The sequence below is a fragment of the Babylonia areolata genome, chromosome 26 (assembly GCF_041734735.1).
Source record: "Babylonia areolata isolate BAREFJ2019XMU chromosome 26, ASM4173473v1, whole genome shotgun sequence".
Lineage (NCBI taxonomy): Eukaryota > Metazoa > Mollusca > Gastropoda > Neogastropoda > Buccinidae > Babylonia > Babylonia areolata.
The window spans coordinates 34,650,165-34,663,400 of record NC_134901.1 but is presented as its reverse complement, the minus strand read 5'-3'; the positions used below and the strand labels follow the sequence as shown (position 1 = coordinate 34,663,400).

The 13,236-nt window shown below is 42.2% G+C and overlaps 1 protein-coding gene across 1 annotated transcript in view; it reads right to left on the bottom strand.

Moving 5' to 3' along the window:
- Positions 1–1,389, bottom strand: part of LOC143300597 (ubiquitin carboxyl-terminal hydrolase 10-A-like) — a 37,012-nt gene extending 35,623 nt beyond the window's left edge. The window contains exon 1 of the mRNA XM_076614374.1: positions 1,331–1,389. Within this exon, the coding sequence (XP_076470489.1) occupies positions 1,331–1,333 (3 nt within the window). The 5' untranslated portion in view covers positions 1,334–1,389. The remainder of the gene's footprint in view (positions 1–1,330) is intronic.
- Between the last annotated feature and the right edge of the window lie 11,847 nt (positions 1,390–13,236).

Sequence of the window (13,236 nt, the reverse complement as noted above, 5' to 3'; positions counted from 1 at the left end):
GATTAAGTAAGATTAATCATATGTGAGGTTCAACCAGCAAACACTGAAATGTCTCAGATTCAAAAAGATCCAGTTTGCAGACTTTGAAGAAATTCCAGCTGTTTTCAGTTTTGGAACTGAGTCATAGGTTTCCTTTTAATAGCATTAGTGCAGGACTAGAAATTCCCAGAAAATGTTTAGTTGTTTTGAGAACAGGCATTCAAAATTAGATAACTTGTCCCCATGGGGTATATTCCACCAGCATCTATGGTACACACTTTAGGTACAGACTATTCATTTCCTTTTTTTTAACATGATATCATTTATATGTTTCAATTTTCTGTTTACTAATTTGCTCAATAATGAAATACAAGTCAGCCAAAACAATTAAAATTATAAACGTTTGAAACTGTGATTGCACAAATGAATTTTACACAGTCATACATGTGCAATAATAATCACAATTAAAGGATAGGCATAAAATAAAATTCTAAAAGTGGACATTTTTATTATAACAATATGCAATTCAACTGTTTTGAGTTAAGTTGTCAAATTCCACATACATACAGTATACACTCTGGCATACATTTTTACAATGGAAACATTCTGGCAACATCCAATTTGTTCCCATAATAAGACAATGAATGTTCACAACAAAGCATAGACATTCACTCCACCATTGACATAAATGAGTGGAGGGAAGAAATGTGGATACAGCTGTTCATAATCCATCTTCAGATCCTGGCATGTCAGTTTTCCACTGACCTAGGTTAAGTGAAGAAAAAGTTAATATGACCCCTATCATACTTCATTACATTTCCAACTTGTTTTAAAACATTATATTCAATTTAAAAAAAATAAAAAAAATAAAAAAATCAGGACTGTGTCAGTTTATTACTGCAGATGAAAATGTCTTTTTATCTTTGTCAGTTTTGAAGACCACACAAATTAATGATGACCGCCATTCTGCCAAATGTCCATTTCCTTTGTTAGGGAAGTCCCCTTTGGGGAAGATTGTAACACCATTAAGAAATTAATCAAACACCCTAATATTAATAACGTATTGAGTTTCGCTAATTGGGAAGATTACCTCACGCTCTCTGGATATCTGCTCTCCACGAAAAGTCGAGGATTAAAACCGTGCGTACACAGACACAAACTTCACAAACTGACAAACTGAACCCATGTGGATTTGGTGGTGATGTGAAATGACGAGGTCGGTCGTACCCAGATGACAAAAGAACATAGCACAATTTAGAGCCCTGCACAGATTCAAATCACATTCACAGTCATTCAGTATAGTGGGCAGCTAGTCGGGTAACATTAAAATTGGATTAACAAAAAAAATTACCATCCTGTTGAGAGCAACTCGTGGCAGTTAGTGAGAACGACGGGAACGAACGATCATATACATACTGCCAGCCGGCATGGTCGCATTTTCATGCAACTTCCGTTCGACATAAGATGGATCTATTTACCGGAACAAGGAGAAATGTTAACAATAACCACAGAATGTTCCGGTAAACACGTGCTTCCGTTCGTTTTTTGGCATAAACTTCTTATAAGTTTTACCGAAATCAGAGATAAGAAGGGGAAAAAAGAAATACCACTACTGATGAGGGAAAATGCATCTAACTGTGAGCACGTGCGTGTGTGTGTGTGTGTGTGTGTGTGTGTGTGTGAATCAGAATCAGAATCAATTTTAATGTCAATTAAACCTGAACAAAATTTATAAGACATGCATTTAAAGTTACATGAAACCACACACAATTCTAATCTAATTTCTTTGTCAGTATAATTTGCAGTCATCTAAGAAATGATATTCATCCTCTATTGTTTGACATTGTGAACATAGTCTCCTTTCTTTTGGGATGTTGAAATATCGGCCTTTTTCTATTGCTAAATCATGACGGGATATTCTTAATTTGCACAATGATAATTTTTTTTAATTATAATTAAGATATCCTTCACGCACTGAATAAGGTTCGGTTCTGTATTCATGGGTAATTTTGTTATGAAATAGTAGTTTAGATTTATTAATTTTCCAGAACTATGATAAAACATATCCATATTCTAGTTCAGGTTATTCATTATAACGTGGCTAAGTCTGTGAATATTGAATGTTGACTGATTATTCCAAACGTGTCTTAAACCAAGATTCAGAAATATAATTTCAACGAAATTAATCCGCGTTCGCTGTTTTGTTTCCTCTGTAAGCATGTCGTCATACACAATTTTGATATACGAATTTTCTCGTGCCTGTGTTATGTGAAACCAAATTTTTATTATTTGACAAATCACTTTTAAACTAAAGGGGTAATTACCTATTTCACCGAATACTGTTAAATTTGTGGCTTTTTTGTGGACTGACTCCCAATATTTGTTTAAATGAACATGCTCATGAGGAAATTTGTTCATGAGACAATGGCTAAAACGTTTGTCAAAGGTAAAAGTATCATCTGCTTTTCACAAGTGGGGAACCATATTTCTGCTCCATACGTTAGTATTGGTGAAACGAGACTATCAAATAATTTTGATATTATATGTATGCTTATGTTTTCATTCTTGAAAGATCTTTTAAGAATATGAGAAGCTTTGTTACCTTGTTTTTCCAGATGTTCCGTAGCCTTTTCAAAATTGCCTATCTATGGAACATTATTCCCAGGTGTTTAGTATTGTTCAGTTGTTTGTATAACTTCTGTTCCACATTTTAAAAATATTTGAACTCGTCATGGTTCTGATCTCGAAAATATGACAACTTTTGTTTTGCCTCTATTGATTTCAATACCCCATTGTTTACAATATAAATATAACTGGTTTAGTTTCAGCTGTAGGCCATGTTTAGATTTTGAAAGTAATAAGTCATCAGCATATAAAATACAAGAGATACTATTGTTTTGAGAATGACTAACCTTTGGCGAATCGGTATCTGGGAGCCAGTCAACAATATCATAAATAAATCTATTAAATAATGTGGGGCTCAGTGTATTTCCCTGTAGTACTCCTCTTTGAACATAGATTGAAGGGGAGAATCTATTTTCATTACGGGTACAGACTTTTGTGTGTACCGGCCGTGTGTGTGTGTGTGTGTGTGTGTGTGTGTGTGTGTGTGTGTGTGTGTGTGTGTGTGTGTGTGTGTGTTGCGCCGTGCTGTTTTTTTTTTTGTTTGTTTTTTTATTGTTTCTCTCTCTCTCTCTCTCTCTCTCTCTCTCTCTCTCTCTCTCTCTCTCTCTCTCTCTCTCTCTTCGCATGAAAAGTTCAAAAGGCAGTTTAAAATTCAGACCCATTACTCAGTAGTTAATGTCAATGCTGCTTGTGCTGGCGTTGTTTCGTTTTGTCCGTATATTCTCCAGTAGGTGTAGCATATTCAGGACTAAAAGGCTATGCCAGTTTTGAATAAAAGCTAATTTGTGTTTGCACATTCCTCCAGTGTAACGATATTGCTGGTGTGTGCGCATGTCAAGTGATTACTGAGTCAAAAGACAATCCGGGAACTGTGTCTTTTTTTGAGGAAGTGTAGTAGGTTTGCTCCAGGAATTTTAATGTACCTCAGTTTTACTTGCCCGTGTGCGAGCTGAATCGGTAGCATAAGCAGCATTGACTTGAAGTAGTGTATCTTGTAAATCAGTGGAAAGAGTCACTACTCTTTATTGTTGTTTTCAGTATCCTATATACTAGTCGCAGTAACATCCTTCTCTCTCTCTCTCTCTCTCTCTCTCTCTCTCTCTCTCTCTCACACACACACACACACACACAGAGTATAATCATGTGTATCTACGTGTTATATATATATATATATATATATATATATATATATATATATATATATATAACACGTAGATATACATGAAAGAAACTTGAACAAAATACCATTCAAACTATCAAATGAAGATGAGCAAAGACAATGATGACAGACTGAGGTACAAGGTGAAAAAGAGAGGGGGGGGGGGGGGGGGGTTGGAGAGCTCGCATGTTACTAAACACACACATCCTCAACACACTTCTTTTCCCACAAGTTGGTAATCTATGACATACATATAATACTGATACTCACGAACAAATTGGGCATCTAGAACTTTTCAGTCGATAAATCAACTTACGCCAATCACCTGGACTCATTTTGGGTCGCCGGCCGGGCTAGATCATCAAACCAATATCACACTGACGTGCGACATGGTCTTGAATTAAACCATTGTGACTTTGGGGGTGTCCTTTTCCATTTTGAATGTAGGTTATATCAATCAGAGACATGCAGTTTACACAGCTGATGATTTTTTAGCCTGTATATTGTATATTTTGTTGAGAAAAGCGATGGAGTTTTTAAATAACTTAAAATTACCTCACTTATTTATTTACACCAGGGTACAATTTTGGTTTGGAACACTCCGATAACTTTGAGAATGGATTTCGTCTCGCTGTCGGCTGTGGTCTGTGTCATTTATACCAGCAGTGTGTCAGCCCTCCCACAGCTACCAGTCAATGACTTGCTAGCTGCCCCTCCCACCAAGGCCGAGACACGGAAGGCCCTGAAGATGACAACGTCAGGAAAAGCAACAGGAAGGGATGGAATCCAGGCTGACATCTACAAGTATGGAGGCAAGGTGCTGACAGACAAGCTGACCGCTCTGTTCCAGTCTATCTGGAAGAGAGGGGAGGTCCCCTAGGATTTCAAGGATGCTTCAATTGTCCACATTTACAAACGGAAGGGAGACAAAACATCCTGCGATAACCACTGTAGAATCTCTCTCCTCTGCATCGCCAGCAAGATCTTCGCCCGCATCATACTGACCAGATTGGTTGACCATGTCTCCAACACAGTCATCCCTGAAGCACAGTGCGGCTTCCGCTCATGTGACATGGTGTTTGCCGTACGCCAGATGCAAGAGAAGTGCCGTGAGCAGAACAAGGAGCTCCACATGGTCTTTGTAGACCTGACTAAGGCCTTCGACATGGTGAACCGCCTTGGTCTGTGGAAGATCCTCCTAAAGTTCGGCTGCCCAGAGATCCTAATCCAGCTGATTGCATCATTCCACGATGGCATGCAGGCGAGAGTACAGGAAAATACTAACATGTCGGATCCGTTCTCTGTGGTAAATGGAGTGAAGCAGGGCTGCGTCCTGGAACTTTTCTCCATTCTCTTCTCTGCCATGCTGATTGACGCCTTCCACGATTGTGACCGGGACATCTACATTCAGTTTCACACAGATGGCAAACTTTTCAACTTGCGGCGACTCCACACCAGGTCCAGGGTGTTTGAGGCACTGTTGAGAGAGTACCTCTTCGCTGATGACTGCGCGCTTGCTGCACACCCCCATGAGGACATGCAGTTCATTATGGACAGGTTCTCAACCTCCTGCAGGCGATTTGGACTCGCCATCAGCCTCAGCAAGACCGAGTCCATGTACCAACCAGCTAGCTCACACGGAACGCCAGTGCCTCCCCCCCCCACCCCCCCACCTGCAATCAAGATCGATGACACAGATCATGTCAGTCGACAAGTTTTGCTACCTGGGCAGCACCCTATGCAGCAACGGAGCCCTTGATGCAGAAGTGACGCTGCCCATCGCCAAGGCCAGCTCCGCCTTTGGCATACTCAACAACAGGCTGTGGAACAACAAAGGCATCAGGCTCAGCGCCAAAATCAAAACCTACAGAGCTGTTGTGCTGACCACCTTGTTGTACTGCTGTGAAACATGAACGACGTATCGCCGTCACATTCAACAACTTGAGCAGTTTGACCAGATATGCCTACGAAAGATCCTCGGCATAAAGTGGCAAGACAGGGTCTCCAACCTCCAGGTCCTAGAGAGGAGCGGCCTGCCCAGCATCGAAAGCCTGCTGATCCAGTGCCAGCTACGCTGGACAGGACACATTGCCCGCATGACAGACAGCAGGATCCCGAAGACGCTCTTGTATGGCCAGCTGAAGGAAGGCCACAGCGAACTTGGAAGACCCTGCAAACGCTTCAAGGACACATTGAAGACAAACATCAAAGCCTAGCTGTAACATAGACCTCGCTTCCTGGGAAACTGATGCTCTTGACCGCTCTCGCTGGAGGATGCTGTGCTCTAGTGGCATAAAAACGTTTGAAAACAAGAGAACGCTGGCTATTAAGGAGAAGCGTGAGCGAAGGAAGCAGGGCTCAACTTCCGGAGACGTTTTCCCTTGCAACACATGTAGGAAGTAGTGCGCATCTAGAATCGGCCTCTTCTCCCATATGAGGACACACACCGACAGATAAACCTGCCTACCTACTCATCCGTCGGTCCGACGGGAGACTCCACAGTACATTGTGTCAGCCCGCCGGCCATGGCCCTTTTTCGAAGGTCACGGTCGTGGTCAGCCCCACGGACATAAATATCTATTTATTCAGGGACTGACCAGCGATCAGCTAGCGCCGGTTTTTCTTTGTGACAGTCCAGTTCATGATATATTTAGATTGTACCTGACTAACTATGACGCCAGATGCAAACATTTCTTTTACGTACCCCAGCTTTGTTTTATTTTCATGTTTTTACATAAGTTGTTTGGGTTCTTTGTGTATTTTGTTTTGTTTTTCCCAGCACATAATATTTCACACTCCATTGTCGGCCCTCCTTTCCCTTACCCCCACTCAGTACACCCGACCGGCACAGCCCTGGCCTTCTTCGACACTACTTACCAGTGGGGAAAAAAAGAAAAAAAAAAGAGTGGGGGTGGGTGGACTTGCTGGCTGGTGGAGGATGGGGGTTCGGGGGGGCAGGGGGGGGGGGACCTAAACAGAAGTGTTGGAGGGTAGAGAGAGGAGGGGTGGGGGTGGGGGACGTGAGGTGTTTGGGGGGGGGGGGGTTGAGTCTACTCTGTTGTGTCATAGGCAGGAGGCGAGTCTAGACTTGGTAAGCAGTCCAGCGACTCTGCTGTGACAACCTCCTGGGGCAGTGTATTCCATTCCGGGATGGTACGGGGGAAGAAAGACATCTGTCTGTACTGCGTCCTGCAGGCAGGTATGTCGTAGTTGCAGGTGGTGTGTGTGTGTGTGTGTGTGTGTGTGTGTGTGTGTGTGTGGTGGTAAGATATTTAACATACATGATATTCATTAAAGTCGTTTAAGATAGGGGGAAAGTATGAAAAAGTATGTGTGCTGTATATGTGTATGTGTATGAGAACATGCTCGACTGTACGTAAATGAATGTGAATCAAAAGAGAATTTTTGAATTTGTGTGTATGTGTGCGTGTTTGTGTCAGTGTGCGTGTGCGTGCGTGCGCGCGCGCGCGCGTGTGTGTGTGTGTGTGTGTGTGTGTGTGTGTGTGCGCGCGTGTGTGTGTATGTGTGCATATTTGTTTATAAATATATATATATATATTTTTTTTTTTATTGATCCTGAAGGTTTCCAGCACTCGTGCCCAGTGTTACACTGTTTATTATACATGATTGTTGGCCGATGGCTTTTGCGTCTTTTATTCACATTCCTCCTTGTACTGTTGATTGGGTAGTATCTGAAATCCGTTTGACTGGCGATAGGACAAAGTCACGACCCAGACTAGACAGAAAATTAGAGCTTGATTCTTCGCCAGATGAAGTTGAAGGAGGCCTGGGGGTGGGGTGGGGGGGGGGGGGGGGTATGGGGGGGCATATTTCACACATGACGCTATCCAGGGATGGAGATAGGATAATGGATTGGTTTGGACTGGGTAGAGTGGAGGAATGATATTAGTATGGACGTTGGTGGAGGTGGGTGGTGAGATGATAGCTATATAAACGGCAGACTGGACTTCAATTACTACATATCAGTTGTAATGGACAGAGCACAGGTGGTATCTGAAATTTGACGGGCGATAGTATGAAGTCACCCACACTGGACAAAAAATTAAAGCTTAACCAGAGGAAGTTGGTGGGGGCATAGACACTAATATCTCAATTCTAGTTTCTATAGAATTCTAGTGTCTATGGTGGGGGTTGGGAGGGGGTGGGGGGCATATTTCATACATGACACTATCCAGAATGAAGATAGGATAATGGATTGGTTTGGACTGGGCAGAGAGGATTGTCACGCGTGCTAAAGCGGACGTGCACCCTCCCCAATATACCCCACTACAGACGCGACAACACAACAAGCCCACACAGAAACGAAATATGTAATGCATTTAATGAAGTTGTGTGTATATGTCTGTATATGTATGTAAATAAAAAAAAAAAAAAAATTATCAAGAGCATACAAAAACAAACAATAACAACCACTAAAAAAAAAAACGGCAGCAGAACTACAGCTTTAGTCTTCACATTTTTTTTCCACAAGGGCACTGATAAATGAGATGTCAAACCACCATCACTATAAGCACAGGATGGTCTTGTTTTCCACGATAAAAAAAAAAAAAAAAATTAAACACATGAACATAGGAGTGTTTGTGATGCTGGCGGACGGAAGACAGGCCACCAGTATGGAAACGTCAGCGGAGACCTCAGCGGATCCGTCGCCGGCTCCGAGAGGCGGGTGGTCTGGAACCACCATGTTACAACTAAAACATCTACAAAACTGGCAGCACCCAGCGAGGAGCGCACAGGAAGACGCATCGGCAGCCCAAAACCATTGATGAATAGTTGTTTCGAGAGATATCTTCTTCTTCTTTTTTTCAAATATGGAAAACATACGTTTATAGGTTGTTGTTTTTTTTAATTTTAAAGTGAATGACATTATCAATGGTTGCCGGCATCTTTTTCCGCACGCCTCGCCGCCTCGACGCCGTAAAAATAGACTAATAATTATCTCCCTTTCTTTCAGTATTTCACATGTCATAAAACAAATCATCATTTACCATATACAACAGTACTGTTATCCACAAGCATAAATTCACTCCCGATGTTAACTCGTGGCCTCTAGTTGGACGAGCTCCTTAAACCTTAACAAAAATATCCAATAAAATTGTCTTGAGCATGTAAAAAGCAAGATATCTAAAATTACCCCCTTCCATTGAAAAAACTCCCACTTGGCAGACATGTCAAAAAATGTAGCTCCTCCTCAATTCTTAAATTTCAATATTTATTCCTTACATTTCCAATATAACATTTTAGCAACACGTGACAACTCATCGCCCCTTCACAGGCTCATAACTTTCACAATAAACCGTGACAAGAGAAAGGTCACAACAAACAGGAAACAGAAAATACAAACGTAACAATGAACCACGACGGAGGAAAACAATACATAAACAAGACTGGAACACAAGCTCCTACCTAGAGCAACGTGACGTTTCCCCACGATTCGAACGGAGGCACAACACCTCAAGACGCGCGCCAGGCAACTGGAGAAACACTGACGGGACAAGACAAAAGTCAGCCACTGGCCACCGCACAGTGTTCCGTAAACGAACAACGGGTGTTAACATTGAAACACACATGAAGAACAGTTCTACTGGAGGACACAAAGTCGTTTACAGAAGAAAAAGAACAACGAACATCAGCCGCTAAGCGCTGGTTCTACCACCGTCCTTCTCCAAGGACTGACTCCCTTCGAGTGAAGCTAGGGACAAACCGGCGATGAGCATTTGAAGCACTATAACTCCGCTCACTCTGTTCACTCAGCTTCCTATATATTTTTTTCCCGTTCAATTGTACGAGACACTTACAAACCATAGAAAACATGACAACAACATGGTGGTGGTGGTAGTGGTGAGATGATAGCTATATAAACGGCACACTGGACTTCAATGATCAGTTGAACTACGGCCAGAGCACAGGTGGTATCTGAAATGTGTTTGACTGGCGATAGTATAAAGTCACCCAAACTGGACAGAAAATTAAAGCTTGATTCTTAGCCAGAGGAAGTGGGTGGGGCATAGACACTAATATCAATTCTAGTGTCTATGGTGTGGGTTGGGAGGGGGCTGGGGGCGGGCATATTTAGCTAATCTACTTTATGTGGACTGTCTTGTTTCATTTACTGCTTGAACAATGCATTTGCATGTGACGATAGCAGCAAGTGTGTCACTGACAGTTCTAAAAATGGCAGTTTCTTTGCTGTGTCCATATAGCGAATAACATTTTTAAACATGAAAATTACAGAAAAGCAAAGTAAAACCAATGGGTACTTCTGTTTAGAAATGCCTTTTTTTTCTTTCTTTTTTTGTGATTTATTCAGATACCACATACTAGACGTTATTTTTGCCAAACGGTTTGTGTGCAGAACAAAGAAAACGTTTGAGTAAATTTCCAGCAGTTACACACCAGAAACACCATCTCATTGTTTGCAATGTCACACTCGAACAATTTACAGGGAGTTTTCTCTTTGTTTTGTTGTTGTTGTTGTTGTTGTTGTTGTTGTTGTTGTTTCTACTGCTGCTTTCAGCTGTCTTACGTTTCGTTAACATAATTATGTAGTAGTTGCTTTTTTGTGTGTTGTAAAGATTCGATATGGTGTTACCAGTCATGCCCCGCTTATAAAAACCACTAATACAATATATTTTCTCGCTCTTCCCAACTAGACAAAGTACTGAATCCATATGATGGCCCATGCTTTGTTTTTCATTTGTTATAGTGACCTAAAACTGTAATATTTCATCTTTTTTTCTCCTCTCTTTCTTTCTCTGTTTCGTTTTTCCCTCTCTCTTACCCTGTTTCTTTAGCGCCTCGGGAACTGCATAAATATGTCTGAAGTTTTAAATGTCCACCTCAGTTGCTAGCAAGCCAAACCGAAGCAAACACCTTCCTAGATTCTACTGTCCTTTCAAGGGGTAAATAGCCACTCTTTTTAATTTCACTCTCACTGTCTTCAGTTTGTGATTACTGTTTCTTGTTACTCAGAAATAGAGACTGATGTCTTTTCTATTGTCTGTTTGTTTGTTTTTGGTGGGTCAGTAGACTCTATCTGTTCCTGTCAAATTCATCAAGGTCAGTATAGCGTCAAACCCCTCCTGAAATCACCTTGTTCCCTTCCAATACACCAGCAGGTTTCAAAATCAAGAATCTTTGTCCACCTGTCATATCAATGTGCTGCCAACGGAAATAACACAATCGTTTTCTTCCTAACCCTATCATACAATCATGCAGCTTAACACGAGTCAGCCTTCTATGTGCAGGACGTCACATGTGCAGTTCACCAATGGCGGACTCCTTTAGTGGAAACACAGCTGCTAGCAGTGGACAGACCAAGCATGGCGGACTCAACCTCACCAGCTTACCGGACGTGGTGTTAGTGCACCTGTTCAAGGTGCTTCCAGTTGCCAACCGTGGTGCCCTGGCCTCCACCTGTTCCCGACTGTCAGCCACCATGCACCGTCCTACTGTGTGGAATGACGTCACCCTTAATTTGATTGAAGATTATTGGACGTGTGATGCAGCCAGAACACTGAATGCCATCAGTGTCAGAGACACAGTCATGGCCGTAAGATACAGCAGGTTTTACCGGCATGTAACAGTCCTTCTGAACCATTTTTGGGTAGCACGTGAGGCCTTCAGTGTGCTATGTGAGTTTGCTGAAAGAGGGATTCTCAAAAACGTGGTTCTCTGCACTGTTCAGGATTTATCAAAGGCCCTGTCACGTGTCAGGTCCTACACGTTGTCTGTCTGTGTCAGATTTGTTAGTCAGACTGACCCCAGACACTAAGTTCACTATTGAACTGCCTTCGGATCCTTCAGACCCACACGAAGGCCACAGAATAATTCACTTCTATTCATGCTCAAAGGGGAAGAAGTGCTATTCATTGGTGAAGAGCCTGGCTTTGCTAGAGTGTCAAATAAAGCCTGGCATTGTTAGAGTGTCAAATAACAGACAAAGAACTTATCACGATAGCATCACGACTCTCCAAGGCACCTACTGCTGTGTTGGTTTCCCAGTTCCCTGCTCTTCAAGGGCTCGAGTTGAGCATGGGCAGTATGAGTGATGCCTTGTTACTGGAACTCGCTGACACCTCAGACAGGCGGTGTCCACTGCGAAGTCTGGTCCTCAGACAAATGGAATGGAAATCCAAAAGAGGAACATCAGTCCCTTAGTTATCATCAGCTGCTTGGGGCAAACTTGTATCATCGTGTCCCTCTTTGTCAGTGGAATGTTGTCATTGTTGACCGTCTTTCCCCACTGTTTAATGCCATCAAGCCACAGACACCTCTTGTCAAACTGAAAATCGTTTGTCTCGGTGGCAAGAAGAGTGTTCTGGAGTTGTTTGAGTTGTGCAAAGAACATAGCGCGTTTTTCGGAAGCTGCTCAGCAAGTGCCTCCAAAAAGAGTTAAAGAACATGGTCTTGGCCTGTCCCAGAACACACCACCTGGTGTGAGACATTGACATCAGTTACGAATACATCACTGCCCCCGCCAGAGACTCTAGACAGTGGAAGACATTCAGTTTCCGTATGTCACGTGTGATCATACATTCTACGGAAGCACTGATGCCATGCATTTCGCATGACTACGAGAACAGAGAGAAAGATCCAGACCTGAGACAGCGACTGTGTGTCCCGGACAACGACCACATAAAACGCAGGGATGAGATACTGAATTATCTACAGGGTATTGTGGAAGCAAAGATTGGTTTCGCAATTCAGTGGTCTAAGGGCATTTCACTCCAAGGTCCAAGGTAGGAGATAAGTTTTGTCCCAGAGAGGATGGAAATAACACAATACCGGAAGTAAGAGAAGAAAACAATAATAATTTGTTTGGCGGGGTCCAACACTTCCTTTCCTTCCCATGAATGTAGACGGGAAAAAAATGCAACATATTTTTAACCCCCCCCCCCCCCCCAAAAAAAAAAACAACAACATGTAGCTGTATTCTGGCTTTTTTGTTTGTGTTGGCTCTCTCTCTCTCTCTCTCTCTCTCTCTCTCTCTCTGTGAGTGCAGTACGCGCGTGCGTGTGTTTGTGCCGGCTTCCACTGATGTGACTACGTGTGAAACTATAATGAATAATACTTTTGATACTGAGTTGTACTTTAAGTTTTCATCTATTCAGCTGAAAAAGTATGACAATATGCAGTACTGGTGAATGTGCCAACTGTGCAGGATGAACTTGATATGCAATACATATGCAATGTTTACGTTCATGTCTTTCAACATTATTTCTGATTATACTAATCATCATAATTATACTGAGTGATTATGTATTACAGTGTTTTATAGCGAATATGTGAAATGCTTTTATATGTAATATGCTTTTTATATGTAATACTTATATGTTTATTGTTCCTCAGTGTTTAATCATGATGTCGTTTTCACGCGCGTGCGCCCGGGTGTGTGCCGTGCGTGCCAGTGTACCATGTGTGCCAGTGTGCGCGCGCGCGTGTGTGTATGT